Source organism: Sceloporus undulatus, chromosome 6, assembly GCF_019175285.1.
Source record: "Sceloporus undulatus isolate JIND9_A2432 ecotype Alabama chromosome 6, SceUnd_v1.1, whole genome shotgun sequence".
Lineage (NCBI taxonomy): Eukaryota > Metazoa > Chordata > Lepidosauria > Squamata > Phrynosomatidae > Sceloporus > Sceloporus undulatus.
Window position 1 is genome coordinate 5,490,772 of NC_056527.1, and position 25,878 is coordinate 5,516,649.

The 25,878-nt window shown below is 43.5% G+C and overlaps 2 protein-coding genes across 4 annotated transcripts in view; one reads left to right on the forward strand and one right to left on the reverse strand.

Annotated features, from left to right (window-relative positions):
* The first annotated feature begins 5,374 nt into the window (after positions 1–5,374).
* Positions 5,375–21,461, forward strand: KLHL40 (kelch like family member 40). 2 transcript variants are annotated; one of them, XM_042476085.1, is made up of 8 exons: positions 5,375–6,724; positions 8,817–8,977; positions 10,240–10,347; positions 11,130–11,315; positions 12,504–12,650; positions 13,511–13,586; positions 13,794–13,878; positions 21,382–21,461. In XM_042476085.1, the coding sequence occupies exons 1-7, from the start codon at positions 5,567–5,569 to the stop codon at positions 13,830–13,832; spliced, it is 1,875 nt and encodes a 624-aa protein (XP_042332019.1). In that variant the 5' UTR covers positions 5,375–5,566; the 3' UTR covers positions 13,833–13,878; positions 21,382–21,461. The 2 variants fall into 2 exon arrangements, with proteins under 2 accessions (XP_042332019.1, XP_042332020.1); XM_042476086.1 differs by lacking the exons at positions 13,794–13,878; positions 21,382–21,461 and having other exon boundaries at positions 5,376–6,724; positions 13,511–13,767.
* Positions 21,452–25,878, reverse strand: part of ZBTB47 (zinc finger and BTB domain containing 47) — a 35,977-nt gene continuing 31,550 nt past the window's right edge. For both annotated transcript variants that reach the window (XM_042476083.1, XM_042476084.1), the window contains exons 4-6: positions 25,625–25,740; positions 23,513–23,657; positions 21,452–22,597 (exon numbers count right to left, since the gene is read on the reverse strand). In XM_042476083.1, coding sequence (XP_042332017.1) covers positions 22,185–22,597; positions 23,513–23,657; positions 25,625–25,740 — 674 coding nt within the window. In that variant the 3' untranslated portion in view covers positions 21,452–22,184. The remainder of the gene's footprint in view (positions 22,598–23,512; positions 23,658–25,624; positions 25,741–25,878) is intronic.

Sequence of the window (25,878 nt, forward strand, 5' to 3'; positions counted from 1 at the left end):
TGTACATGCTGCGCCAGGGGAATGCTGTGATGCCTCCCACCATGTGGTGGGGTGCACGGTGACACACCAGCATGGAGGCAGAGTCAGGGCATGCGATACACGGTTGCCATGACCCCACTTTGCCCTGATCCTGGTGTTTATCGCTGGTCTGTTCAGAGCCAAAATCTAAAACACACATGCGCACACCATATAAAAAGCCACATTGTTATGACCAAGAGAAAGCCTTATCCTGAAGATCTTTGGGGCTCTAGCAGGTTTGTATGGGGAGATATAGGGGCTGTACAGACCACCCCTTTTAGTGCCAAATTGGGGCTGTGGCAACCACACACTGCAGCCCCCATCTTGCTTTTCCATGGTGCAAAAAGGAGCCCTAAAAATGGCTCCTTTCTGCACTGCGGAAAGGGCACCATAGCTGCCGGTGCCACAGCTTTCAGTGCTCCTTTGGCACTGCATCATCTAGATGCTGTTCCAGAGGAGCACTGTAATGCCATGCACCGTGTTGTGTGGCACATGGTATCACACTGGCCCAGGGGCAGAGTCAAGACATGCGTCATATGGACGCCATGCCCTGAATCTACCCACAGTCTGGCCTTAGTGGCCGGTCTGTACAGCGTCACAATCTCTCATATACTTAGCAATACAATTTCTACTGTATAACTCATCACACAATTCCCAGCATTGTTATGGCAAGCCAGTTGCCTATGCAACTCCTGACATCCAGCAAGGTCCTCTCGGGGTCTAAGCAGTTGAAGAATTCATTTTGCATCTGGTTACAGGTACATAGTCAGACGCTTCTGTGATTCTCCCCACCTAGCTGGTACAGAATAGCCATTGGGAAGATGGCTTCAATAGCTCTACAGTAGGTTAATGGTGGGTTTTTATCACTATAGAGGAAGGAAGGAAACACCAGCCTCTGCAATACTACAAATAGACATATACAAGTATAATCTTCACTTACACCTGCATAATACGTTTCAATATTTCACAGGTTTTGGGACACGCCTCTCATCATTCTCAACCAGTGGCTGGTATGGGGCAATGCGGTTTTGTAATCTTCCATATTTAGAAGGTACTAGATGTGAAGGTTGATAATGGATTAGTTGTACTGATGCCCAGAGCTTTGGAAACATTAGTATTTTTTGGATTGCAATTCTTTGAAACCTTCTGCCCATGTGACTGAGGATGCACAGTGCTATCGTCCAAAATCTTGGCTCTGCTGATACACACATCTATGAGTTGGAGGTAAGGATTTGGAGCCAGTAGGTGAAAACTGAGATGTGTGGCCAAGCTATGTCAGGATGTGGCCAAATAGGTAAATGTTACTAATGACGAAGAACTTATCTGTCTTTCAACCCATCAAAAACTTGTAGACTTAACTATGATTTGCTGAAACAAGCCAACCCTTAACTGTGGCTTATGAAACTGGGTTGTTTTGATAATACTGTATAGTGAAGGTTAAGATCAAGTATAGATTAGGGTACAGGGGCAATGTTAAATGTGGTTAATCAAAACCAGTCATGAAAGCTTCCAAAGCCTTTCTTGGACCCATGGCAAATGGGGAGTGAAGCACGCATAGGTTTGCTGAGGCCTGTCACTCAGCCAAGCAGCCTGCCGAAGGCCAAGCTGGGGGCTGACAAAGCAGCTGCTCATGGATCTTGCACAATCACTTGCCTTTGTAGCAGTTCACAGGGCAAACTGGGCCTTTTGAAAGATTAAAGAGCTAGTCAAACGTTAAGTCCCCTTGGAAAGGGGCAAATTAATGCAGATGGGGAAATATAATCCACAGAAGCAGAGAGGATTAAGAACATGGCTTGGAGCCAAGACCATGCGCGGCTTTGGGAAGCTCTGCAAAGGCTTTGCTCCCTGCGAAAGGCATGCCAAGTACACACTGGATTATGTGCTGCAGCTGTTACACATTGAAGGCTACACCTGTAAGTGCGAATAATTGGGAGTCTGTGTATTCTTGCATTAAGGAGACTCAGGCCTGTAACCAGTAAAATCTGATTTCTGGAATCATGATAAGATAATGTAGCTTGAGAACTTCTTTGGCTTTGACCATCTATTAGTTCCAAATCCTCACCTCCAAACCACAGGTGTGTGTCTCAGCAGAGGCAAGAGTCTGAACTATAACACTTTGCATTCTCAGTCACATGGGTTGAAGGATTCAAAGAGATGCAGTCCAAAAATATTAATGTTTCCAAGTTCTGGGTGTAACTACAATTAATCCACTCTCAATGTTCACGTCTTGTACTTTCCAAATGTGCTGGATTACAAAGCCCCATTGCCTCAAACCAGCCACTGGCTTAAAATGAGGAGAGATGTGACCAAAAACCTTGGGAAGGCACTAAACTGGAGAAAAACAGGCAAATATGTAGCACAGGGTATAAAACTTTAGCAGATATAGACAACAATTTTCTGCCTCTAGGACATAGGAAAGGGCCCGTTACCTGGACTGCTAGAAACACCAATAATAATAATAATAATCCCAACAAAATTTAAAGAGACTAGAAATCCACTTTTTTCTTTTTTTAGGGGCTGCGGGGGGGGGGGGGGGGAATCTATATCAGTTGCCAGATCTCAAGGCCTATCTCCAAGTCTCCAATTTTCACTCAGGAGACAAAAGACCAAATTCTCCAGTTTTGTCATGCTAAACCCAAGGCAAGAGGAAAGGGCTAGGTGAGAATTATTAAAGCAGCAGCTTGCTACAATTTGCAAGGCTTCATTGACTGACTCAGTGGCATCACTAGGGGAGTGTGGGGGTTCACCAGGTGAAAACCTAAAAGGGGGTGACACCACTGCTCCTCAGTCACCTACCTTTTGGCAGAAACTGGCTGTGGCATTCATCTGCTTCCCTTTAAAAGGTTTTAAGAGATGGTGGGAGTGGGGTAAAGCTCAGTGGGAGGAGAAGGAAGAGGCCTCAGAATTTTAAAACTAATATTTCCAATTTAAATTAAAAAAAAACACATCACATTTCAACCAAATCTTCACTATGTATATGTAAACACATTTAGGTTGTGCATATGAGATTGGAATTGGAAGGTATAATTTTAATTTTGCTAGTTGTGTATGTCACAACTATTAGCATTATATCCAGTGGTATATGGGAATTACGATTTATGAGTAACATCAGTGCAAAAAAAGCATTACTACGGATTCTGTACTGTGTGAAATGGGCGGACGGTCAATGGAGGGCTGACACTATGAGTTACCACACCGAGTGACACCAACCCTAGGGCCGCCACTGGACTGGCTTGCAAATGGTCTGTGTATTTACTTAGTTTCTTCCTTCCCTTCCCATCATTGTAGCACTAGGGCCCACCCTCCACTGTGCCCTGCATGCATACAACCTTCTGGTTAGCTTTAGCTTTAGCCTGGCCAATAGCAATGATCTAGATCAGTCTTCCTCAATCTGGCATCTTCTGGATGTGTTGGACTACAATTGCATCATCCGCAGACAATGGTCCTGTTGCCTGTGGATGACAGGAGCTGTCATCTGAAACATCCAGATCAGAGAAGGTTGTAATTATCAGACAGCTGAGACTCATTTGACGCTTATCCCTTCTTGCCTATTTGGCAATGCAAACATTTTACATGAGGAAGTGTAATCCCCAGAGAGATGGAAAAACTGAATCTGAATCTGAAATACACTCTGAGTTCAACATTCGCTGGAAAAGGTTGCTGAGAAGTTTCATGCTTGCAGAAGTAGTTCATAGTATATTGTGATATTTACTTTATTGATGTTGCCTAGGGACTAGCAAGCCTCAGATGTTTGTTTCCTGTCTCCTCAAGTAGCACCTTTATAAATAAAAAGTTTATTACAAATATCCCCTTAACTCTGCTACACAAAGTGATCTCATAGACTCACCAAGCAACAGATGTTGTAGCATAAGCGTCTGTAGACTGTTTCTACTTTTTCAAATGCATGGAGTGAAATTGTGCCCAAGAAGGACCTTTATAATCAGATCGGATGAGTAGCCGTAGAAATGCAAAACAGGAAAAGAGATTCCACCTAAACATTAGGAAGAAGTATCTGATGATAAGAGCTGTTTAACAGTAGAAGATGGTGCCTCAGAGATTGGTGACATCTCCTTTTCTGGAGGTTTTCAAAGAGAGGTTGGGTGGCCATCTGTCAGGAGTGTTTGAATGTGTATTCCTGCATGGCAGGGAGTTGGACTGGATGGCCCTTGAGGTCTCTTCCAATTCTTATGATTCTATGGGCCCATACAAACAGGCCAAAATAAAGCTGCTTCGGGTCACTTTGGAGGTATGCTGTTTAAATGAGGCATGAATCCTAAGAGGCCTGAAACTGCAGCAAAGCCATGCTCCAGTCCTAAGAACTGGAGTGCAGCTTTGGTGCAGCTTCTGGCCTCTTAGGATGCATGCATCATTTAAACAGCATACCTCCAAAGTGACCCGAGGCAGCTTTATTTTGGCCTGTCTGTATGGGCCCTAGATAACTTCAACTTGTCACCTTATCACCATACCCACAAGTTTTGCATTTCTATGGCTATTCATACAGTCAGATTATAAAAGTCCTTCCTTGGCACCAGTTCACTCCATGCATCTGAAGAAGCAGCCCAAGTCTACAAAAGCTTATGCTACAACTTCTTCCGCACAGTTAGTTTCAAAGCTGCTACAAGATCCCTTTGCATACTGATATTCCAGACCTAGCAAGGCTATGTGTCTGATGTTAACTCCACTGTATCTCATGTGGCATCGGAAAGAACTACTCCCCGTGAAACATCCAGATACTTGGAGAAGCCCAGAACAATATAGGTGGGAATGAATCAGATCCCAAATGAGTGATCTTTAAGGACAGCAAGGATCGACAGCATCCATGATTGAGAAGAGGTTTCCTTATGTTACAAGCAATAGTCAGAGGTATTTCTTCCCTGTTTATTCAATTCTGACTTTACAGTGTATTTTTAGCGCATTAAGCCTTGCTCTGGATTTAGAAGAGGAGAGCAGGGATGTGGCATCTGTGTGTATGCGCCTCTGTGGTGGTGCAGGGTGAAGACAGAGAGACGTGAATCCAACATTTCTCATGGCTCTTATGGCTGATTTCAGGGGCTTCTTTGCTTTGATTTACTCCAAGGCGTAATCTGTTCCACACACACTATGACTTGGCTATCTCAAGTCTTGGGGAGGGGGATGAGAGTCCTTTAGGAAAAGACCTCTCCATAGTGAATCATCAGGATAGCTTCTGTCATAGAGCTAGAATTACACTTACAGCTGTTGCTCACCCTCTTTGTGTCATCCCTCCTCCCCTTCCCACAACAGCCATCCCTCCCTGGTGGGCCAGTTTGTCATATTAAAAGGTGATCGGCTTACACATGCTCCCGAGTGGATTCCCTAAGCTTTGTAACGCTGTTGCTATATATAAAAACCCTCTCGCACTGTGGAAACTGAGCCACACAGCCAGCTGTACAGGCAGCGAGGCTCTCACTCTTATTCTTGGACGGCGCTCTCTCCAGAATCAAAAAAAGAGTCACCCCAACGTTCCCAGAATCAAAAGAGCTGGAAGATCTGATCGAAGAAGAGAAGGAAGTAATACAGTATTTTGACCATGGCCGTCCCCTTAGAACAAGCCGAAGAGTTGCGTCTCTACCAGCAAACTCTTCTCCAAGATGGGCTCAAGGACTTGCTAGATCACAACAAGTTCTTAGATTGTGTCTTGAAGGTGAAAGGGAAGGAGTTTCCATGTCACCGCCTGGTCCTGGCAGCCTGCAGTCCCTACTTCAGGGCCATGTTCCTCTCCGACATGGAAGAGAGTAAGAAAAGGGAGATCAGCTTAGAAGATGTGGATCCAGAAGTGATGGGTAAGATTCTCCACTACATCTACACCTCAGAACTGGAGATCACAGAGCAGAACGTTCAAGACATCTTTTCTGTGGCCAACATGTTTCAGATCCCTTCCATTTTCACAGTCTGTGTCTCTTTCCTTCAGAAGAGGCTATGCCTCAGCAACTGCCTGGCCATTTTCAGGCTGGGTTTGATGTTGGACTGTGCCCGCTTGGCAATTGCTGCCCGGGATTTCATTTGCGACCGCTTTGCCCTGATCTCCCGGGATGAGGAATTCTCCCAGCTCTCGCCTGATGAGCTCATTGCCATCATCTCCAGTGATTCTTTGAATATCGAAAAGGAAGAGTCTGTCTTTGAGGTGGTAATGAAATGGGCCACAGCCAAGGACCGCGAGAGTCGAGGGAAGTCCCTGCCGATAGTCTTTGAGAGCATCCGTTTCCGCCTCATGGAGAAGGATTACTTCAGGGACAAGGTGGAGAAGCATCCTTTGGTCAAGTCCAACCCAGAACTGCTTAAGAAGTTGCAGATGGTGAAGGATGCCCATGAGGGGAAATTCACAGTGGTGAAAAGGGTAAAGAAAAAGGGGGAGAAGAAGCCTGGGGACAATGTCATCAATGGAGGAGTAGAGGAAGAAGGTGATGATAAAGAGAAGGAGGAGGAGGAAGAAGAAGGCCTTCCAGGGATCTTAAATGATACCATGCGGTTTGGGATGTTCCTTCAAGATCTCATTTTCATGGTCAGTGACTCTGGGGCGGTGGCCTATGACCCGGGGGCCAATGAGTGCTATTACGCCTCCCTCTCGGCTCAGATCCCAAAGAACCATGTCAGCTTGGTCACCCGTGAGAACCAGGTCTTCATAGCTGGTGGACTTTACTACAATGAGGGCAATAAAGAGGACCCAATGAATTCCTATTTTCTGCAGGTACTGGAGAGCTTTTTCCAATGTAAAATTTTTGCTTCTGAGACAAGAGCTGTATTGGCCTCTTGTTGGAATGGGGCATCAGCCACATGTTACTGTAAACCTTTAGGGCCCAGGTTTGGCTAAGTCCCAGTTGGGACTGGTTTGACTCCTTCTTTCAAGTATGTGTTATCTTATGGGGGAGGGGTTGGCTGTGGCTGATGCCACACTGAAGAATTAATGCAGTTTAACCCTGCCTTAACTATCATGGCTCCATCTAGGCTATGGAATCCCGAGATTTGTAGTTTGTTGTGGCATTAGAGCTCTCTGACAGAGAAAGCTAAATAACTAATGAAACAATTAATCCCAAAATTCCATAGCATTGAGCCATGGAAATTGAAGCGGTATCAAACTGCATTAATTCTTCAGCCTTTGATTACTCTTGAAAATGCGTATTATATGCCATCCACAGCTTTCCAACATTTCACAGAACAAAACCAGGGCACATGTGGCCAAGCAACATCAGAGCATGGGAAAAATGATGAAAGTTATTATTTAGAATAGATGATCTAGCAGAGGCTGCTGCAGTTTGCTTTTACCTTCACCTACTGGGAAAGGCAAGATTCTTCCCTCTCCTCTAATCTGTCACCTCTGAGTTAACTGAGTCCAATTACTTTTGCACTTTGAATTCAGTTTCCAGTAATGGAAGTAAGCTAGAGAGAAAGTGGGAGGAAGAAAGATACAAGTTAAAAGTAGATGAGAAAGTGGGGTGACAGAGCAGCCATCAGGATTGTGGCCACCAAATTGAGATGGTCAGAGGGTTAGTTGTATTAACTGCCCTCGAATCAACCTCAACTCATGGTGATCCCATGGAAGAGACATCTCCAGACCCCCTGTCTTCTACTACTCTGCTCAGGTTCTGCAGTCTCAGGCTTATGGCCTGTTTGATAAAGTCTAACCATCTGACATATGGTCTTCCTCTCTTTCTACTTCCCTCTACTTTTCCCAGAACCATGGTCTCTTTCAATGATTCATGCCTTCTCATGAATCGGCCAAAGCACAACAACCTCAATTCAAGCACTGTGGCTTCCAAGGGTAGTCCAAGCTTGGTCTGTTCTAGAACTCATTTATCTGCTTCCTTAGCCACCCACGGTATCCTCAGCACTCTTATTTGGCACCCTATTTCTTCAAATGTGTTGATTTTTTTTTTCTATCGGATTTCTTCCCTGTCCAGCTCTCACATCCCCACTTGGAGATAGGGAATAAAATGGACGATCCTCACTTTGGTGTTCAGATTTATATCTTTACATGTTAGGATTTTGTTCAGTTCTTTCATAGCTGCCCTTCCCAATCTTAGCTTTCTTCTCATGTCTTGACTGCAGTCACTTTTCTAATCAATATTTGATCCAAGGTATGGGAACTCTTTGACTGTTTTGATTTTCTCACTATCTAGGATGGATTCTTGTAGATCTTCCGTGGGCATTATTTTTGTTTTCTTGATGTTCAGCATTAAGCCTACCTTGGCACTTTCATCCTTGATCTTCTTCAGGAATTGCTCCAGTAACTGGTTTCTGCTAGTAATATGGTGTTATCTGTGTATGTTAGGTTGTCAGTGTTCCTTCCGCCAATCTTTACTCCTCTTGACTTTGGGTCTAAGCCTGATCTGCATACGATATTTTCTGCATACAACTTGAATAAAGAGGGTGATAGAATGCAGCCTTGCCCAACCCCTTTGCCAATTGGGAACCATTTTGTTTCTCAATACACAATACTGGTGGCAGCCTTACTGTTTTGTTAAAAATGAAACAAAACCTTTGCTAGATCAGAGAAAAAGATTGTCTAGCCCAGCCCAGTCAGATGGCTCTGGAAGCTGATGCGCAGGACATGGACCCCCTCTGAACAAATCTTGCCAAGAAAACCCCATGATAGAGCCATTTTAGGGTCACCACCACTTGAAGGCACACAACCACCATAAGCCTAGACCCAATCTCACTTCCTGGGCATTATGGGGTTTACATATGGGCTCCTGTGTTGCCCTGTTAGGGTTTTTGTGTTTCTTTTTAACCCATTTCATATGGTGACGATGGTACCATGGTCTCCTTATGCTTCTCTACAGTATGATCACTTGGATTCAGATTGGCTTGGGATGCCACCTCTCCCATCTCCGCGCTGCCTCTTTGGACTTGGTGAAGCAGAAAATTCCATCTTTGTGGTAGGAGGAAAGGAACTGAAGGAAGGCGAGCAGACACTGGATTCAGTCATGTGCTATGACAGGCTGTGAGTACCAAAGACCTCCAAGCAGAAAGGGTAGATTATGGATTTCATTGGAAAGTAAATTTTGGAGGACCCCTGGTTTTCCCTGGGGCTTGGTTCCAGGACCCTCTGTGGATACTGAAATCTGTGAATACTTAAGTCCTATTAAATATAATGGCATATAAAAATGGTGTCCCTTATATAAAATGGCAAAATCATTTTTTTTAATTTTAAGATAGATAGATAGATAGATAGATAGATAGATAGATAGATAGATAGATTTTCAAGCCATGGATGGTTGAATCCCTGGATAAAGAATCCTTGGATATGGAGACCAACTGTATGGACTAAAAATAAACTTCACATTGACCAATAAAGCCTGCTGTGGCATGTGCTAAAAACGGATTGAATGAAACCCAACTAAGTAGGTCCATAGAATAAACAGAATTCTCCTTTCTATTGCCTTAGCATTGAACAATTGGATCTATGGGTCTAGTTTGAGCTGGGCCAAGCCAATGTGACTGCTACCCTCCATACATCTCAGACTAAAATCCTGTGCCATTCTGGGGATGATAGGTATGGCAGTCCAGAACCTCTGGAGGATGCCAGATTGAAGGAGGCTGGCTTGAACTATTCATTTCCAGTTTTACAGTCCGAATGCTGACCTCAAGAGCATCTTTTCACCTTCAGAAGAGGTCCCGGGGGCTGTTGAAAACATTGCTATAATCCCCTTTATTTAAAAAAAGCAAAGCAATCCCAGAGCAGATTCAGCAGCTCATGAAACACACAGCAAAGCAGCGATAATCAAGAAAGTAATTAATGAATGTAAAAGGCAGCCTTAGAAAAAACATTCACAACATAATTTTTAAAAAGGATTTCTGAAAGTCTGGGATCATAAGGAAGCTTGGAGACTAGCTGCAGAGCTTGAAAAAAAATCTCTTTTTGAATGGCAACTCCCAGTATCCTCCAGCCAGGCATGAGTTGTTGTTCAAAGAAGTAACTTTTCCAAGCGTTGCCTAGGAGGTGTTAGGATAGATAGAAAGATCCAAAAAGGACCTTTGAAAGAAAAGCAGCTGCTAGCGCCTAGATAAAGAAAATGGATGCTCTCTTATCTGTTGAATTTTAACTGTTATGCAGCTACAATTAGCATAAAAGTTTGGGGGAAGTGATGGTCACACTGGCATAGTGGTTCTCAAAGTTATAGTTACCTCCTTTAAGTTTTGCAAAGGACAGGAATGTGGATTTGAACATCTTCTAAAAAAAAATACTGCTTTCCGCTCCACCAGGTCCTTCAAATGGGGAGAATCAGACACTCTTCCTTACCCAGTCTATGGCCATGGAGTGGTGTCCCACAATGACCTCATCTACGTCATAGGAGGCAAAGGAAACGATAAGTAAGTGAGAGGGAAGTGGAATGGCATTGGCAACAAAGACAGCTGATACCTTGGTGTAAGAGACTTACAGTTGAATAAACATTAAGCAAAAGGTTGGGCTGTTAACTGGCTAGCATCTGCAGAAATAAAGTGACACCCCATTGGCCCCGGCACCTGGGAGATTCTTGGAGATGTATTCCAAAGTAGTAACTTTTCCAAGTTGTGTCACATCATAGTTTAGAATCTGATCTGCAATGATCCTTGGCTTCAGTGGTTGGTTTGGAGAGTTCAGTTCGTTAAATAGTTCCTTTAAGTTCAGGCTAAGTAAAACCTAGGCCTGACTCCTATTGTAATTCCCAATTAGAGTAGATCCATTGAGTTGTTGGAGTTTACATATCTGTTGACTCAGCATTCAACAACTCACTAAGCAATGGGTCTAGACTACTTGGTCTAACCAGTAGGATCCAGGCCACAGAGAGAATTTACTATTCCACCAGCAATGGAGGCATAAGACCAGTGGGGTGCACAGGGCTCTGTCCTGGGCACAGTGCTATTTAACATCTTTATCAATGACTTGGATGAAAGAACAGAGGGCATGCTTATCAGATTTGCAGATGACACCATATTAGGTGTCATATTAGCTAATACCTCAGGTGACAGGCTCAAATTCAAAGATTTTGTTGAGTGAGACCTGTTGACAGTTTTGGGATGGCTCTGAGGTTAGTGCTTTGTGCCCACCAGGAAGATCCGTGTTATGAGCTGGGGACAACAGGGGTTGACTAATGTCCTTTCCTTTCCTTTAGGAAGTGCCTGAACACACTGTTGGTCTACAACCCAAAGAAATTTGAGTGGAAGGAGCTGACACCCATGAAAAATGCCCGTTCACTCTTTGGGGCAACCATACACAATGACAAAATCTATGTGGCGGCAGGCGTGACCGACTCGGGTTTGACCAATTCACTGGAAGTTTATGACATTGCAACTGACAAGTACGTGCCATGCCTGGTGTGGTAGTAGGGCCAGCGCCCATGGGGTCAAAGTGCTGGGACTTTTTGAGGAGCAGGGCCAGTGATGCCATCTGCCACCTTCCTCAAAGCTGCCTCTGAATTTAGCTGGAGCCTGGAGGCCAAGAAAGGGTCTCTGTGTGGGGTGTTTCCAGGCGATGATTCATTAATCCAAGTGATCCTCATTGCAATGCAAAGGATTTTGAAGCAGCAAACATACAAACTTATAGATACTACCTGCAATTTTTGGACATTCTTTGAGGGCATATCTATAGGGACCATTACAATGGATGCAAGCACTTTATAACTGACCACTACAGAATTTACTGGCCATGTCTGGCAGCACAGTGTAAAGAGCAGAAGTAGGAATGATGCCTCTTTTTGGATGTTGCTCGACTGCAACTCCCAGCAGCCCTAGCTGGTATAGCCCAAATAATGCTGGGACTTGTAGTCTAACAACCTTTGGAGAGCCACACTATACCACTGCCAGGATGAAAAACCTGCACCTCTGTTTGTTCATTATACAGTATTGATATCCTAAACATATTCCCAAGTCATGTCATAGGGAACATATATTTTGGCATGTCATATCTCTCAGGATAATCCTGTAGGAGAGACTAAGTAGAGAGATTGACAGGCCCACAGTCACTGGTTTAACCTGTCTTCTTTTAACTCCTTGAATTGTTTAATTTGTTGTTGCTGTTGTTGTTATATGTTATCAAGTTGGTTCCAACTTAAGACTACTCTAAGGTGAACCTGTCATGGGGTTTTCGTGGCAAGATCGGCTCAGGGAGAGTTTCCTTTGCCTTCCTCTGAGTCTGAGAGAGTGTGGCTTGCCTAAATTCACCAAGTGGGTTTCAAATTTTCCATGGCTGAGCAGGAATTCAAACTCAGGGTTCTAGTCTAGTGCTCAAACTACTACACCACACTGGCTCCTCTGTGTGTGGTTAGCCATGTGGGATCAGTGTTGCTCCAGCCGTATGTTGAAATTGTCTATGTATTGAGACGTCTGTTACGGAGTAGAATCATAGAGTCATAGAGCTGGACGGATCCTCATGGGCCATCGAATCCAGCTCATGCTCAATGCAGGATCTCTAGCTAAAGCATCTCTAGCAGGTAATATGAATGGCAAGCTCAGTTTTCTAAACTTCATGGTCTTCTCTGCTTTGGTAGATGGGAAGCCTTCACTGAATTCCCCCAGGAGCGCAGTTCTGTCAGCCTGGTCAGCCTGGCTGGGACACTTTTCCTCATCGGAGGCTTTGCCACAGTAGAGACAGAGTCTGGAGAATTGGTGCCAACTGAGCTCAATGATGTCTGGAGGTAAGGAATGTCAGTGTTGGCCTTTGCTGGCATTAAAGCACCAAAGTGGAGATTCCACACATCCTTTATAAAAGGCGCTAGTATTATTGTCTAAGGACTTTATCACATGTGGCTTTTAAACCACTATAGAAGTTCAATAGCAGTGCCTTTGGCCATACCTATTGCAATGCTGTCTCCCTCTCTTTGCTGCCTCATCTGTGAAGTGTAGATAACCAACATCTTCCCATTGGCAGAAAAACCTGACAATAAAATCCCAATAGCACTAGTCCAAAATGCGGTAAATTACTCCAGCAGCAGTTCTGGGATTGCACAATCACATGGTGACAGTGGCGGCATCCACATTGCAGAATATAATCTGGTTTGACCTCACTTTAACTGCCATGGCTCAAGGCTATGGAATTCTGGGAACTGTAGGGTTTTGGGTTTTTTTTTTTTTTGCAATACAGTAGCATAGTAAAATGGTATCCTTTATATAAAATGGCAAAATCAAGGTTTGCTTTTTTGGTATTTTTGTAAAAATATATTTTCAAACCGTGGATAGTTGAATCCATGGATAAAGTATCAGTGAATATAGATGGCTGACTGTATATTTACATTCCTATATGCACATCCACTAGAGTCTGATTTATAGAAGACAGGTAGAATTGAAAAATAAAGTAGCAAAGGCCTAAATTCAATGTTTAAATCTCGTTAGAATAAACCCACTGATTCAAAACCTGCATAAGTTCCATTTATTCAATGGACCTACTCTGTTTGGGACTAGCAATTGTATTTAGGTCTGTAATATCTAGGCTCTCTAGATGTTACACCAATGGGAGGATCTGTCCATTTCTTACCCAGGTGTTTTTCTGAATTTATAGATACGATGAAGAAGGAAAGAAGTGGGAAGGTGTCCTCCGGGAGATCCAGTACGCATCAGGCGCTACATTTCTTCCGGTGCGGCTCAACATCTTGAGACTAACAAAGATGTGATCATGTTGGGGCATCACTTTGTCTTTTGACCATTGGGCTCCCCATGTCTCCCACTCCCATCCCTCACTTACTTTTGTATGTCTACATTTAAACATTTGATGATGCAGTGCCATTTTTTTTTTGTTAGATAAAACCAGGAAAAACATGCAAATTTTGTTATTTCTTGCCTAGCATCTTAGACTTGAAGAGAAACCCCCAAAAGGTGGATGAGCTTTCACAAAAGGAAGTGAAAAATGGTTGTGGCTACTTTTTTCGGGTAAGTGGGCCATTGATCAAGTTGGAAAAAACACAGAGTTTAGGGGGGAAAAAAGCTAAAAAAACTGTAATTTTATTGGAACAATGTGTTAAAAACTAAACAAGGGCTAAAGCCAGCTGTGAGGCTTATTCTGGCCTATAAGCCACACTCTGAAAGTTGATGAGCAGAACTGGGCTTGGAAACTGCAATTCCCAGAATAATGCAAAACTATAACAATTCCTCTGCGTCTCACACCATGTATGGAAACAAATAAACACAATATAAATATAGTTTACAGAGTGCACAAACAGAGGCTTGTACAGTACAAAGGGATGTACAGTATGCCCAAAACAGATAAAAGTGTTAAAAGTATCAAAAAAAGACCAAACGCGTTTCGACAATTGTCTTCATCAGTGGTCCAAAGAATTAAGCCACCTTGTCAGGTAGAGCATGTGGAAACCAGCTGTCCTTTTGGTAAGTGGAAGGTCAACTAAGACCTTGAGTCGTGCCTAAGGCTGGGGTGTGCCACAAATACTTGTCAGCTAAAGCCTCACAGCTGGCTTTAGCCCTTGTTTAGTTTTTAACACATTGTTCCAATAAAATTACAGTTTTTTTAGCTTTTTCCCCCCCTAAACTCTGTGTTTTTTCCATTTGCTTCTTGGTTTAGGGCATCACCTCCCAGGTTTCCATTGATCAAGTTGCCATGCTGTGTTGCACTGACACTATTGTCTGTGGCCATGGTCCTACTGGCCAAAGTGGTGGATAGTGTTGCCCATTAGGTTGATATGATGCCCTGAGATCATAGGGGTGACCCTTGTGATATCCTCACAAGGACCCTTGTGAAACCTCAGATCTAGGGATGACCCTTGCAATTTCACAGGAGGTGGTCTGTGGCAACATCATTCAACATGATACAACAAGCATCAGCCACAACTACACAGAGTTGTTGTTGTGTACCTTCAAGTCGTTTCCAACTCATGGTGGCCCTAAGGTAAATCTGTCATGGGGCTTTCTTGGCAGATTTCTTCAAAGAGGGTTTGCCATTGCCATCCTCTGAGACTGAGTGTGTGGGACTTGCCCAAGCTGACCCAGTGGGTTTACATGGCCAAAGTGGGGTTTGAACCCTGGTCTCCAAGTCATAGCCCAACGCTCAAACCACTGCACCATTCCAATAAAAAAACACCATGACTGCTGCCACACTGCTGAATTAATGCAGTTTGATACCGCTTCAACTGTCATGGAATCCTGGGATTTGTAGTTTGCTGTGGCACCAGAGCTCTCTGACAGAGAAGGCTAAATACCTCACAAAACTACAAATCCCAGAATTCCATAGCCTTGAGCCATGGCAGTTAAAGTGGTGCCAAACAATTCTGCAGCCCTTGATGAATCTTGAAAATGTGTATTACATGCCACCCACAGCTTGTATATACTGCATGCCTTTCAACAGAAGAAAACCCGACTGCATGTAGCCAAGCAACATCAGAGCTGAAATCTAAGAAATGAGGAAAATACACACATGCACAGTCACTCGAAGACACATGCTCTCACTCTTTCTTCCTCCCCTTATCCTTGAGAAGCAAAAATCAGATCCTGATCTTGAGAATCAAGGCCAAGCCCAGAGATCTGAGATCTCTAGAGGAAAGAATGGTGATAAAATGGCTGCAGGCATGAAAGGTGAACCACACAAAAACTGGCAGAGTGGCTTTTTCTGATGACAGGAATGATTTTCTCTGTTCTCCTCCTTCCACTGTTGTATATGACTCCAACAAGTGCTTTATTGCATTGGAACAAACTATTATGTTAGGAAAATGTACCAAACAGATCCCCAGTCTAAGGGTGCATCTGCACTGTAGAAATAATGCAGTTTGACACCATTTTAACTGCCATGGCACCAGCCTACAGAATCCAGCACTCTTTGGCAGCGAAGGCGGGAGACCTTATAAAACTTCGAATCCCAGGATTCCATAGGCTGGAGCACTTAAAGTGGTATCAACCTGCATTATGTCTGCAGTGTAGATGCATTTTAAAGAGCAAAGATATACATCTGAACACTAAAGTTAGAATCATTCAAGCCATGGTATTCCCCATCACTATGTTCCCATGTGACAGCTGGACAATGAAGAAAGTGGATAAAAAGAAAATCTATTCATTAGAGATGTGGTGCTAGAGAAGAGGATAATGTGGATGGCCAAAAAGACAAACAAATGGGTCCTTCAACGGATCAAGCCTGAAATAGCCCTAGATGCCAAGATGATCAAACCAAGGCTATTTTACTTTGGTCACATCATGAGAAAGCATGAATCATTAGAAAAGACAATAATGCTAGGAAAGGTGGAAAGAAGCAGGAGAGGAAGGCCACATGTCTGATGGATAGACTCAGTCAAGGAGGTCAGGGGCATGAATCAGCAAGACTTAGCAGTGGATAATAGAATATTGGAGATGTCTCATCCACAGGGTCGCCATGAGTCGAAGTTGACTTGAGAGCAGATAACAACAAAAGATGCATAGTATCATCTCTAGCGAGACTGCAACCAAGCAGATGCACACCACATCCAGGAACATCCATTGGGTTTAGGGTAAGATCATACACAGGCAGATGCAAATATCCTCTGGCTCCCATCCAGGTATCAAGGCTGGTTCTGCCATTAGGCAAAGTGAAGCAATTGGCAACAGATACAGAGGGGAGAGGAGCAGGAGTTAACGTAAACCTTTGCAAACACAACAAAGACCAAGCACACGAATGGGTCTGAAGTTATTTAAACCGACTTTAATTATTTTTTTAAAGAAAAAAGCAAAGCACCATTTCTGAGAAAGGTTTATATCTCACTGAGCAATAGGGATGTAAATCTTCATTTATCTTGTTCACACATGCAAGAGCAGAAAGATACTGAAAGTCTTCTCCCTCCCGTCCCCGGGTGAGATTACGTGTTCATGCTGTTTTGATAACTTTTTGCACTTTGGGACTCTTAAGAGGGCATTTTATATTTTGGGGGGGTGGCGCTGCTGGTGCAAAAACGTGAAATATTTTTCTAGGGAAAAAATCTATGGCCGGAACACTGCGAGTGACGTGTGCATTTATAAGTGTGGCTTTGTTGTTGTGTGCCTTCAAGTCATTTCCAATTTAAGGCAAACTTCTCATGGGGTTTTCATGGCAAACTTTGTTCACAAGGGGTTCACCCTTGCCTTCCTCTGAGGCTAAGAGAGTGAGAGTTGCCCAAAATCACCAGTGGGTTTCTATGGCTGAGCAAGGATTCAAATCCTATTCTCCTGGAGTCCTAACCTTAACATTCCACGCTGGTGGTCAAGATATATTCTTGTGCATGCCTACATTGTATCATCCAACATTTCAGAAAACTGGGATGCGTAGCAAAGCAACACAGTGCTGTAAAGTTGCCTAAAGGTATTAATGAGAATGAACAGGCAAGCTCAGAGATGTTGCAGCAGTTTGCTTTTGCCTGAGCCAATTGCGAAGGGAAAAATCTCTTCTCCTCTCTCCCTCTTCTAAGTTAACTGAGTCCAAACTACTGTTTGCACTTTGGATTCAGTTTGCAACAACTGAAGTAAGATGGGGATAAAGGGGGAAATTGGAAAGAGGAGGGAGAAACCAGGACATTTTAAAACCAACCAAGAAAGCAGGCTTAAATCAGGCCTATCACTGCCAAATTGGGACAACTGGAGGGTGTGCTGTATCTTTTTTTAGGCAGAGCAAAGGTTTTGGTTTTTTTTAGCCCTTTGTGCAACATCTGAAACCTTTCCCCAGTGCAGCTGTCACCCCTGAGAGGGGATGTTGTTGCTGCTGTAGCACACAAGGAAAGGATGGGAGGATGCACTAACACAACAACTCCCAAATTTTGATCCTCCAGATGTTTTGGACTGCAGCTCGCAGAAGCCCTAGTCAGCATGGCTAACAGTCAGGAATTCTGGGGAGCTGGAGTCCAAAACATCTGGAGTACCAAATTTTGGGAACTATTGCACTAACATGTTCGTCCCCATCTAAGCTGGTTCCTCATTGTCTACCTTGTCTTCTCATTCCCTTCCATTCCAACCAGTGAATAGGAATAGCCTCTTTCAAGGTTTGATATTTGCAGGGTGCTAAGAGCTAGAAAACTGGTTCTTAACCTGTTGTCCGCTGACCCTCAGGGGGCTGTGATGCCCTGGCAAGGGGTGCATGAAGGCTTGCAGACTGCTCAGCCCATCTTCTCCCTAGTGAAGAAGAAGGATCTTTATTATGGTCATAAACCAACACAGATAAAAAGGGAGATACAGAATAAAAGAAGATAAAAATACAGGTTAAAACACCCTTTCAGATTACACAGCTTCAGTATAGTAAGACAAAATTGGTACTAGTCTGCTGTGGAGGTCATTGCCTGGCAAATTTTAACCTCAGCTGCACAGAATCCAACAACATTATATGTTGTATCAGGGTTGATGTCTGAAAGTGACAAAGAAATGCAAAATGGAATTGGTGTGCCCTTGTTATTTATTTAATAAGAGGTGAAATAAGGTGGAGGCAGATGCCCCTGTAGCATGAGTGCTGGAGGAATGCACGAGGAGCCTAGACAAAGGCAAGTTGGCTGGCTGGCCTTGCACATTGCCCTTCATTCAGCTCCAGCCAGAATCTGGGGGGAATAAAAAGGAGAAAAGTCTTCTCTCCCCCTCGGTAAATCCGAGGAGGGAAGGTTAAATGGATGGTGTAATTGTCAATGGTTCAGTGATCAGGAATAACGATTATTTTGGTTTTAAACCTTGAGTTAGGTCTTAGGGCTCTTCTGCAACAAAAGACAAAGAAAAGGTTAAGAGCCACTGTGCTAGAAGATAGCCCCTTGCGTCCCCTGCCAAGACATAAGTGGGGTGGACATGATATAGGCAGAACACATAAAATCCAAGCCAATGTTTTGTGCAAAAATTTTCACCAACCCAAAATGCAAAGAAATATCTCACAGTGGTTGATTATATATATATATATTTGCCCTTCAACAGGGTATCTCAACATATTAGGACACCCGTTGTCATTGAGAACACTTGGGAATGTTCTTATAGGTGTAGCAGGCAGTAGGGTGAAGGCATGGGTAAAGCAATGGGATGCAAAATACCTTTGCAGGGCCTGGAACCTATAAGATATTCCCAATCTTGATGCCATTTTTTGGAATCTTCTGGAATGATACTATGTGGTACCTCAAACAGATTTACTGGTCAATGGTACAGTGGGCCAAAGGCTTTCATGGCTGGCATCCATAGCTTTTTGGGGCTATGTGGCCATGTTCTAGAAGAGTTTGTTTCTGACATTTCGCCGGCATCTGTGGCTGGCATCTTCTTTCTCTGATGGGGAAGTATTTTGCCCCTCTGCACTCCCTGTCGGCATCAGAGATCAGACAGTTACAACCACAAACAACATCACTTAGTTTTGTTTCCAGCCAACAAAAGGGAAGGTACACCTTTTTCACATATAACTGGTCCGCCACATTTGCAGCTTTGACTTTTGCAGGTTCGATTATTTGTGAATTTGATTTGTATGTTCTCTCTGGGGATCTCTAGTTTTTCCAGTTGACCACAGAGTCACACTGGAGGACCTAGAGATTCCTAGAGAAAGCTCGCCTCTGGACATTTGTAAATACTCCAGCATGGTTTATTGGTCAACAACTCAATGTGGTTTAGAGAGAGTTCTCTCAGGTTAAAAAAATGTTGTTTTTAGTTTGTCATTTTCCCACTTTCACGGAGGTCCTGCAACCTTAACCCCAGTAAATGTGGAGGACCCAATGTACTTAAAACTTGGGTGGGTGGGTGGGTTCTAAGCCATAGTTTCAATCCATTTCAGATGGGTTTGGTACCAAAGAAATTGCCTGCAGAAAAAATGGAAATGAGGACTTGGGTCTTGAGGGCTGTTCTCTCCCTAATCGTGTTACACGTGGAAGAAGGGGAGTGACAAACTGGATCGCCAAACCCTCTCACTTTTGCCTTGCGGATAACCCAGAGATCATAGAAAAGAGAGAAGTCAAGATCATTTAGGATGGCGTCCTGTTTCTCTTGCAAGTTAGAAACAAAAACTTAGTCAGATTACACACGTGAGTGTTAAACCCAAAGTCTCAACCTATCTTCTGAAATACCTATTTCTTAAGCCGCTTCTTTAATTTTTTAAAAAAGTATCAGAATTTAAATCCGCCCCCCCATCTCCATCCCAGTCCCACCAGTTCTGTACAGAATAAAGTGCTTTATTGTAAATATTTTTCTTTTTCACGCTAAAGGAGAGTCACCGATACACGCCTGTTCTTTTGCTTCTTGGCATACATGGGCCACAGATACTGAATGCTATAATACTAGCAGAAGCCCAAACATGAGGCATTCAGAAAATCAGTTTTGAGGCCGTGTAAAGTTGTTTTCCTCATCTCTGACCGCTTCTTTCTAAACTGGTACATGCTACTGAAGTCTCAAGGCAGGAAACTGTACTCCCCAACATTGACCACTGTTCTTGAACATATTTTGTCATGGAGGGTCATATTGGGAAACCATCAGTAAGGCTTATTGGGTAAGCCAAACTTTTAACAGGTCAATACGCCTTTCCAACGAGTTCAATACTGTGCCATCTGTCTCAATGTCCCTCTGCTTCGCGGTTTATTGCACTATCTCAACCTTTTATTTTCATCTGAGCCACAACCTTGTTGTCATGTCTTCCTCATTCACGTGTTATGGCTGTTGTTCCAGGGGCCAGCCCTGCTGTAGTCCACATAAACAAATACACACACACAAACAAAAACATGGTAGAGAGGCAAAGTGGTCTGGATGTCCTAGTTGAAGAGAATAACGCAGGTTTTGGAGGTGGGAGGCATAAAGCGGGGGAACCCCAGAAAGCAAATATCCAATGAAATCCATATACTGTTCACACACAGAGACCTGCAGGCACACCCATGTGCCACTGCTGCTCAGTCTTTGCCCATTTGAATGGGAGCATACATTTTGAATATGAGCACAGCTGGTTCAACGGTGGCATGCTGGTGGACTGATGGTGCTCAGGAGTTTCGTCAGCTTACAAGAAAGTCTAGAATAATGTGTAAGCGTCCTGCTGTGAGAGTGTTATTATAATGGAGTAATAAAGTGCCAAAAAAAGGGTAAAATAAGTACATCATCAACATTTTCTTTTTTAAAAGGCCAGATACCTTTTCTCAAGCCAGCTCAAAAGCAGCTAAAGGATGAGAAACAAGGATGGTACATTTCTAGAGGAGCTTGTCTTAGTGCATTAACCTGTGAAAGAGGAATATATAATGGAATTTAAGAAGGATGTAGACCAAGTGTTGATGTTCAGAATCAGTGGCTGTGTGACACAGTCCACGACTGTGTAAAAGGTTCCTAAGCAGAGCATCAAATGCTCCAAGACTTTCCCAGAATGCTTGCATTTCATACCATCACCCTACGATTTCCCATTTCCTCTCAACTCCATGGGTAGATGTTTTTGTATCTCCCTCATTCCTCTCAAGGAATGCTTGGAAATTTGCCTTTTAAAAAATAATTCCTTCCTGTTCTTTGTTACAGAATTTGGAAAGGTTGGTGTTGCAGTTACAAATCCCAACAGTAGAGGGGCAAGTAACTTGTCACATTTCTTCCTGCGCTGCTCACTACCTTTCTGCAACTTTTTTGAGACCTAAACCCCCTTAGGACTGGTAAGAGAATGCCACAGAATTTGGAAATTGTATCTCAAAATACCTTTTTAATAGTAACTTTTGAAAAGAACTACCATCTGTGATAACAATAAAGTAGCTCCGCTCTCACACACTGCATTGCTTTTAAAATCTAATTTTGTTGCACTTATTACCAAAGGAATAACAAGTTAGCAGGTACTAGCATTACTTATTGGCAAGGGGAAACCATGAAGCCACAATGATCTCTTCCAAGCTTTTCAGCTCGGGCAGAAAAAAACCCTTTCCTCCAGGCTCCAAAGGAAATGCATTCCCCTTCCATTCTATTCCTGAAATGCTTGGCAGGACAGGTTAGGAAACCATTAGACAAGACCTTTGAGATATCTCTAGAGGACAATGAACAGTTGCAGCACTTGGTCTACACCCTTCCATGGATGAACAGAGCAGAACGTTAGTTTTTTATCTTACGTAATTTGACATGAAAGGTGACGCGTGAGCTCTGGCTGCTCCCACTCAGGGCTGAAAACCTCCAGCCCTTCAAGCAGAAAACAAACCATTAATCCCATTCAAAACAACCACACCCCAGAATCTAAGTGATTTCCCTTCCAACGGTCAGTAATGTTCAAGACTGACACCGACTGGGCACTTACTGAATTACAGAGCAGTTTCCTGTGCACCCACAACAGACTGATGCAAGGCTTAGTTATTCAAGTTCACTCTGCTGCCTGGAAAGAGAGGAGGCGGTGGTGGTAAGAGGGGAGGAGGGGGGATGCTCTGAGCATGAGCATGCATGAGTGGCAAAGGGAGTGTGTGGGAATGTGGCGTCGAGTGGAGTGGAGCTCCGGCCGTCAAGTGAGGTGAGTTGGTGCTCTGAGGAGTTGCCAGATCCATGGAGTTCACGTCGCTATTGCTGCTAAGATCTGAGGCCAGAGGGTTGCTGACCCGGAAGCATTTCTCCTTGTGGGCCTTGAGCATGTTGGAGAATCGAAAGCGCTGGCCACAGACATCACATGGGTAGGGTTTCTCTCCTGTATGGGTACGGCGGTGTCGCTTCATGTTGGGACGGCTGGTGAAGCTTTTCCCACAGATCTCACAGATGTATGGCTTTTCCCCTGGGGAAAACAAAAGATAATCATGATGATAAGCTTTATTTCTATCTTAGGGTATTAGGGAGCACTGATATCATGTGACTGTCAACTGTGCAACTGCCTGAACAGTGGTGTTTCACACCTGGGGACTAGCACGATTGTGAAGTCATTGATGGGTTCCCCCTGTCAATGAAAAAGGGACAGGTCAGGGACAGAGCAGCTATGGTTGGAGACGGCACTGTGCAATCAGTTTCACTAAAGCCACATTTTCCCTGGTGTAATCGCCGTTTAAAAGCCATGTGTAGTAATCTATTTAGTCTCTGCTGCTGCAGCAGCTGCAAAAAAAATCTCCCAGAATTCAATGGATATTTTGAAAAAATATTATGTATATATATGTACATATGTTATGTTTTGAGTGTCTTTTTTTTTAAAAAATCATTTTTTAAAAAATGAAGTTGAAGTGAAATCTCTTTTCTGGTACCTTGAATCCATTCCTCCAGGTTCTCATCTCTGGAGCAGCTCTTACTGTCAGGAAGTTCTTCCTAATGTTAAGGTGGAATATTTTCCCTGCAGCTTGTATTCACTGTTCTGTGTCCAAGTCTCTGGAGCAACAGAAAACAAGCTTGCTCCATCTTCAACATGATGTCCCTTCAAATATATAAACGTGGCTATCATGTCCCCTCTTAACCTTCTCTTCTCCAGGCTAAACACACCCAGCTTCATAAGCCACTCCTCATAAAGAATGGATTCTAGGCCTTTCACCTGAAGGGGCAGACACTGGGAGGTGTTAAACTGGGAGCCCCTGAAACCTCAACTGGGAGAATGTGTTGGACCCCAGTGTAAATCTTATCAAAATAATTGACCACGTTCCAAGTAAAAGAGCTGATGGCGACTGTGGGAAAGGAGGGAGGAAAACCAGCTGCACGATAGGACCTGTACCTGTGTGCGTTTTCATGTGCTCATCAAAGTACTGCTTCATGTTGAAGTCCTTGCCGCACCACTGGCACATAAACTGCTTGTGGCCGATGTGGATGCTCATGTGGGAACGGAGCTGGTATTTGTACTGAAAACGCTCGTTGCAGTTCTGGAATGAGAAAGAGGAAGAATAAAATAAATACAGCAGAAAAAGGGAGACAGAATGACACATGAGAGTGTATCATGAATCCTCCTGGGTCAAACCAAAGGTCTGTCTAGTCCAGTACACCAGGTGACCAGAGGTTCTCTTTTTCCAGAACATGTCAACCTTCTACCTTTCAACCTTCTGTCCTGAAAGAATTCAAAAATAGCCTCCATTTTGAACATGACTAAGAAGTCCTTTGAGCAGCACCACATTTGGTGTTCCCTTTCAGAAATTCCTCTACTTGGCAACCTGTCTTCACTGCAAATAGAGAAATAGGATGGATCCTTCTAAAGTTTTTTCCCTTGGAGCAGCAGCAGACAAGACTCACACCCAGAGCTCAAGAGTGTTTTTGTTTCTTGGAAGGGAAAAGCACAGCAAATGTGTTATGCAAAGGGTTGCTTGAAAACACAGTACAAATGTTGAAAAAGAGTTTTCCTTAATTTCAGCACAATGGACAAATGAAAGGAATAATTTAAATGCACATTCAGTCAAGGGTTTGTTGCAAATAAAGTTCAATTTTAAGCCATTTGTCTTGCTCAGAGCTCTACAAGTATATTGCAAGCCAACTAGGCTACTGCTTTTACAACTCCTGCTGTATGGTGGCATCTACACTGCAAAATTAATGCAGTTTGGCACTGCTTTAACTGGCATGGCTCAATGCCATAGAGTTCTGGGCTTTGTCATTTTGTGAGATATTTAACCTTCTTTGTCAGAAAAAAAAAGGCCTCTCCTGGGCATAAGCTGGCCCACGGCAGCTCAAAAAACCATGGTGGAAATCAGAGGTCATTTTGGTACATAACAATTTATTTTTGGGGGGAGGATCCTGGGATATCAAACACAGCTTTGGGGGGGGGGGGGGATCTGTACTTTTCCCACCATGCTTTAGTGGAAATGGTGGAGGGAAATGAAAGAGAAATGGTAGGACACCATGTTAGAATGGAACCGTCAGTGGTACATATGGCACAAAACGGCAGAATAAACCGAGCAAAATACAGGTCAGTCAATCTATTTTCCTATACAGCCAGCCCTCTACATTTGTGGCTTTGACTTCTGCAGATTTGATTATTCACAGATTTCATTAATATATTATCTCTAGGAATCTCTAGGTCTTCCAGCACGATTCTGCCAGATGTTAATCACAGACTCAAGATGGAGGACTTAGAGATTCCTAGAGGAAACATTTCTCTAGATATTTGTTGTAGCTCCTCCAATGTAATTCTATGGTCAATGTCTGCTGGATTTTGGCCAAAGAGTTGCACTGAAGGACCTTCAGATTCCTAGAGAGGCGTTCTCTCAGAATTTTAAAAAAGTGTTTTTTTTATTTTTGTAGGGTTCCCCCCCCCACTTTCATGGGGGTCCTGCAACCCTAACCCTAGTGAATGTGGAAGGCCTGCTATACCATCAGCTCTCCATATCCAAAGAAGGATTCCAGGCAGTGAATCCATACATTCAGTCATCCAGAGCTTGCCATTTTATATAAGGAGCACCATTATACTATGCCACTATATTTAATGGGATTTTAGAATCAATGGATTTTGGTCCTGCAACCAAATTCCAGTGGATACCAAGGGCCCATTGTAGTTATTCTTTTGGATGTCAAAATCAGTGAATATGGAGAGCCCACTATACTGTGCTCAGAGGGACACTGGATACCAGAAAGATTTTAGAGCCGAATTAGACACAATGCCATTTGCACCATCAGCTATTGCTTGAACTTAAAAAAATAAACAAGTTGGCACATATGATGATGTCTCCAATCCAGATCAGAAACAAAATGGGAAATAAAGGATGATACCTTGAGCCCGAGTTCCAATCCTGGGTTCTGGGCTGCAAGTTACTTTTTGTTAGGAAGTCATCCGTGCCTTTGCTAATTGGGTGAAGGAGGAAAGGCATCATTTGACCCTTAGGAAAGAAAGGATGCTTAGTCTCACCTCACATTTAAATGGCTTCTCCCCTGAGTGCTGGAGAGAATGCACCTTCAGCGACATGCTTCGCTTGAATGACTTCCCGCAGGTTTCACAGGTGAAGGGCATGTCCTTGGTATGCGCTAAAGAGCAAGGAAAGAGGAACAGAGGTTACTGTCTAAAGCTGGATAAGAAAGTCCAGAACACACCGTTTCAACTGCATTGGCAAGAGGACATAAATCTGAACACTTTTGCCATTTGACTAGCAGACTCAAGAAGGA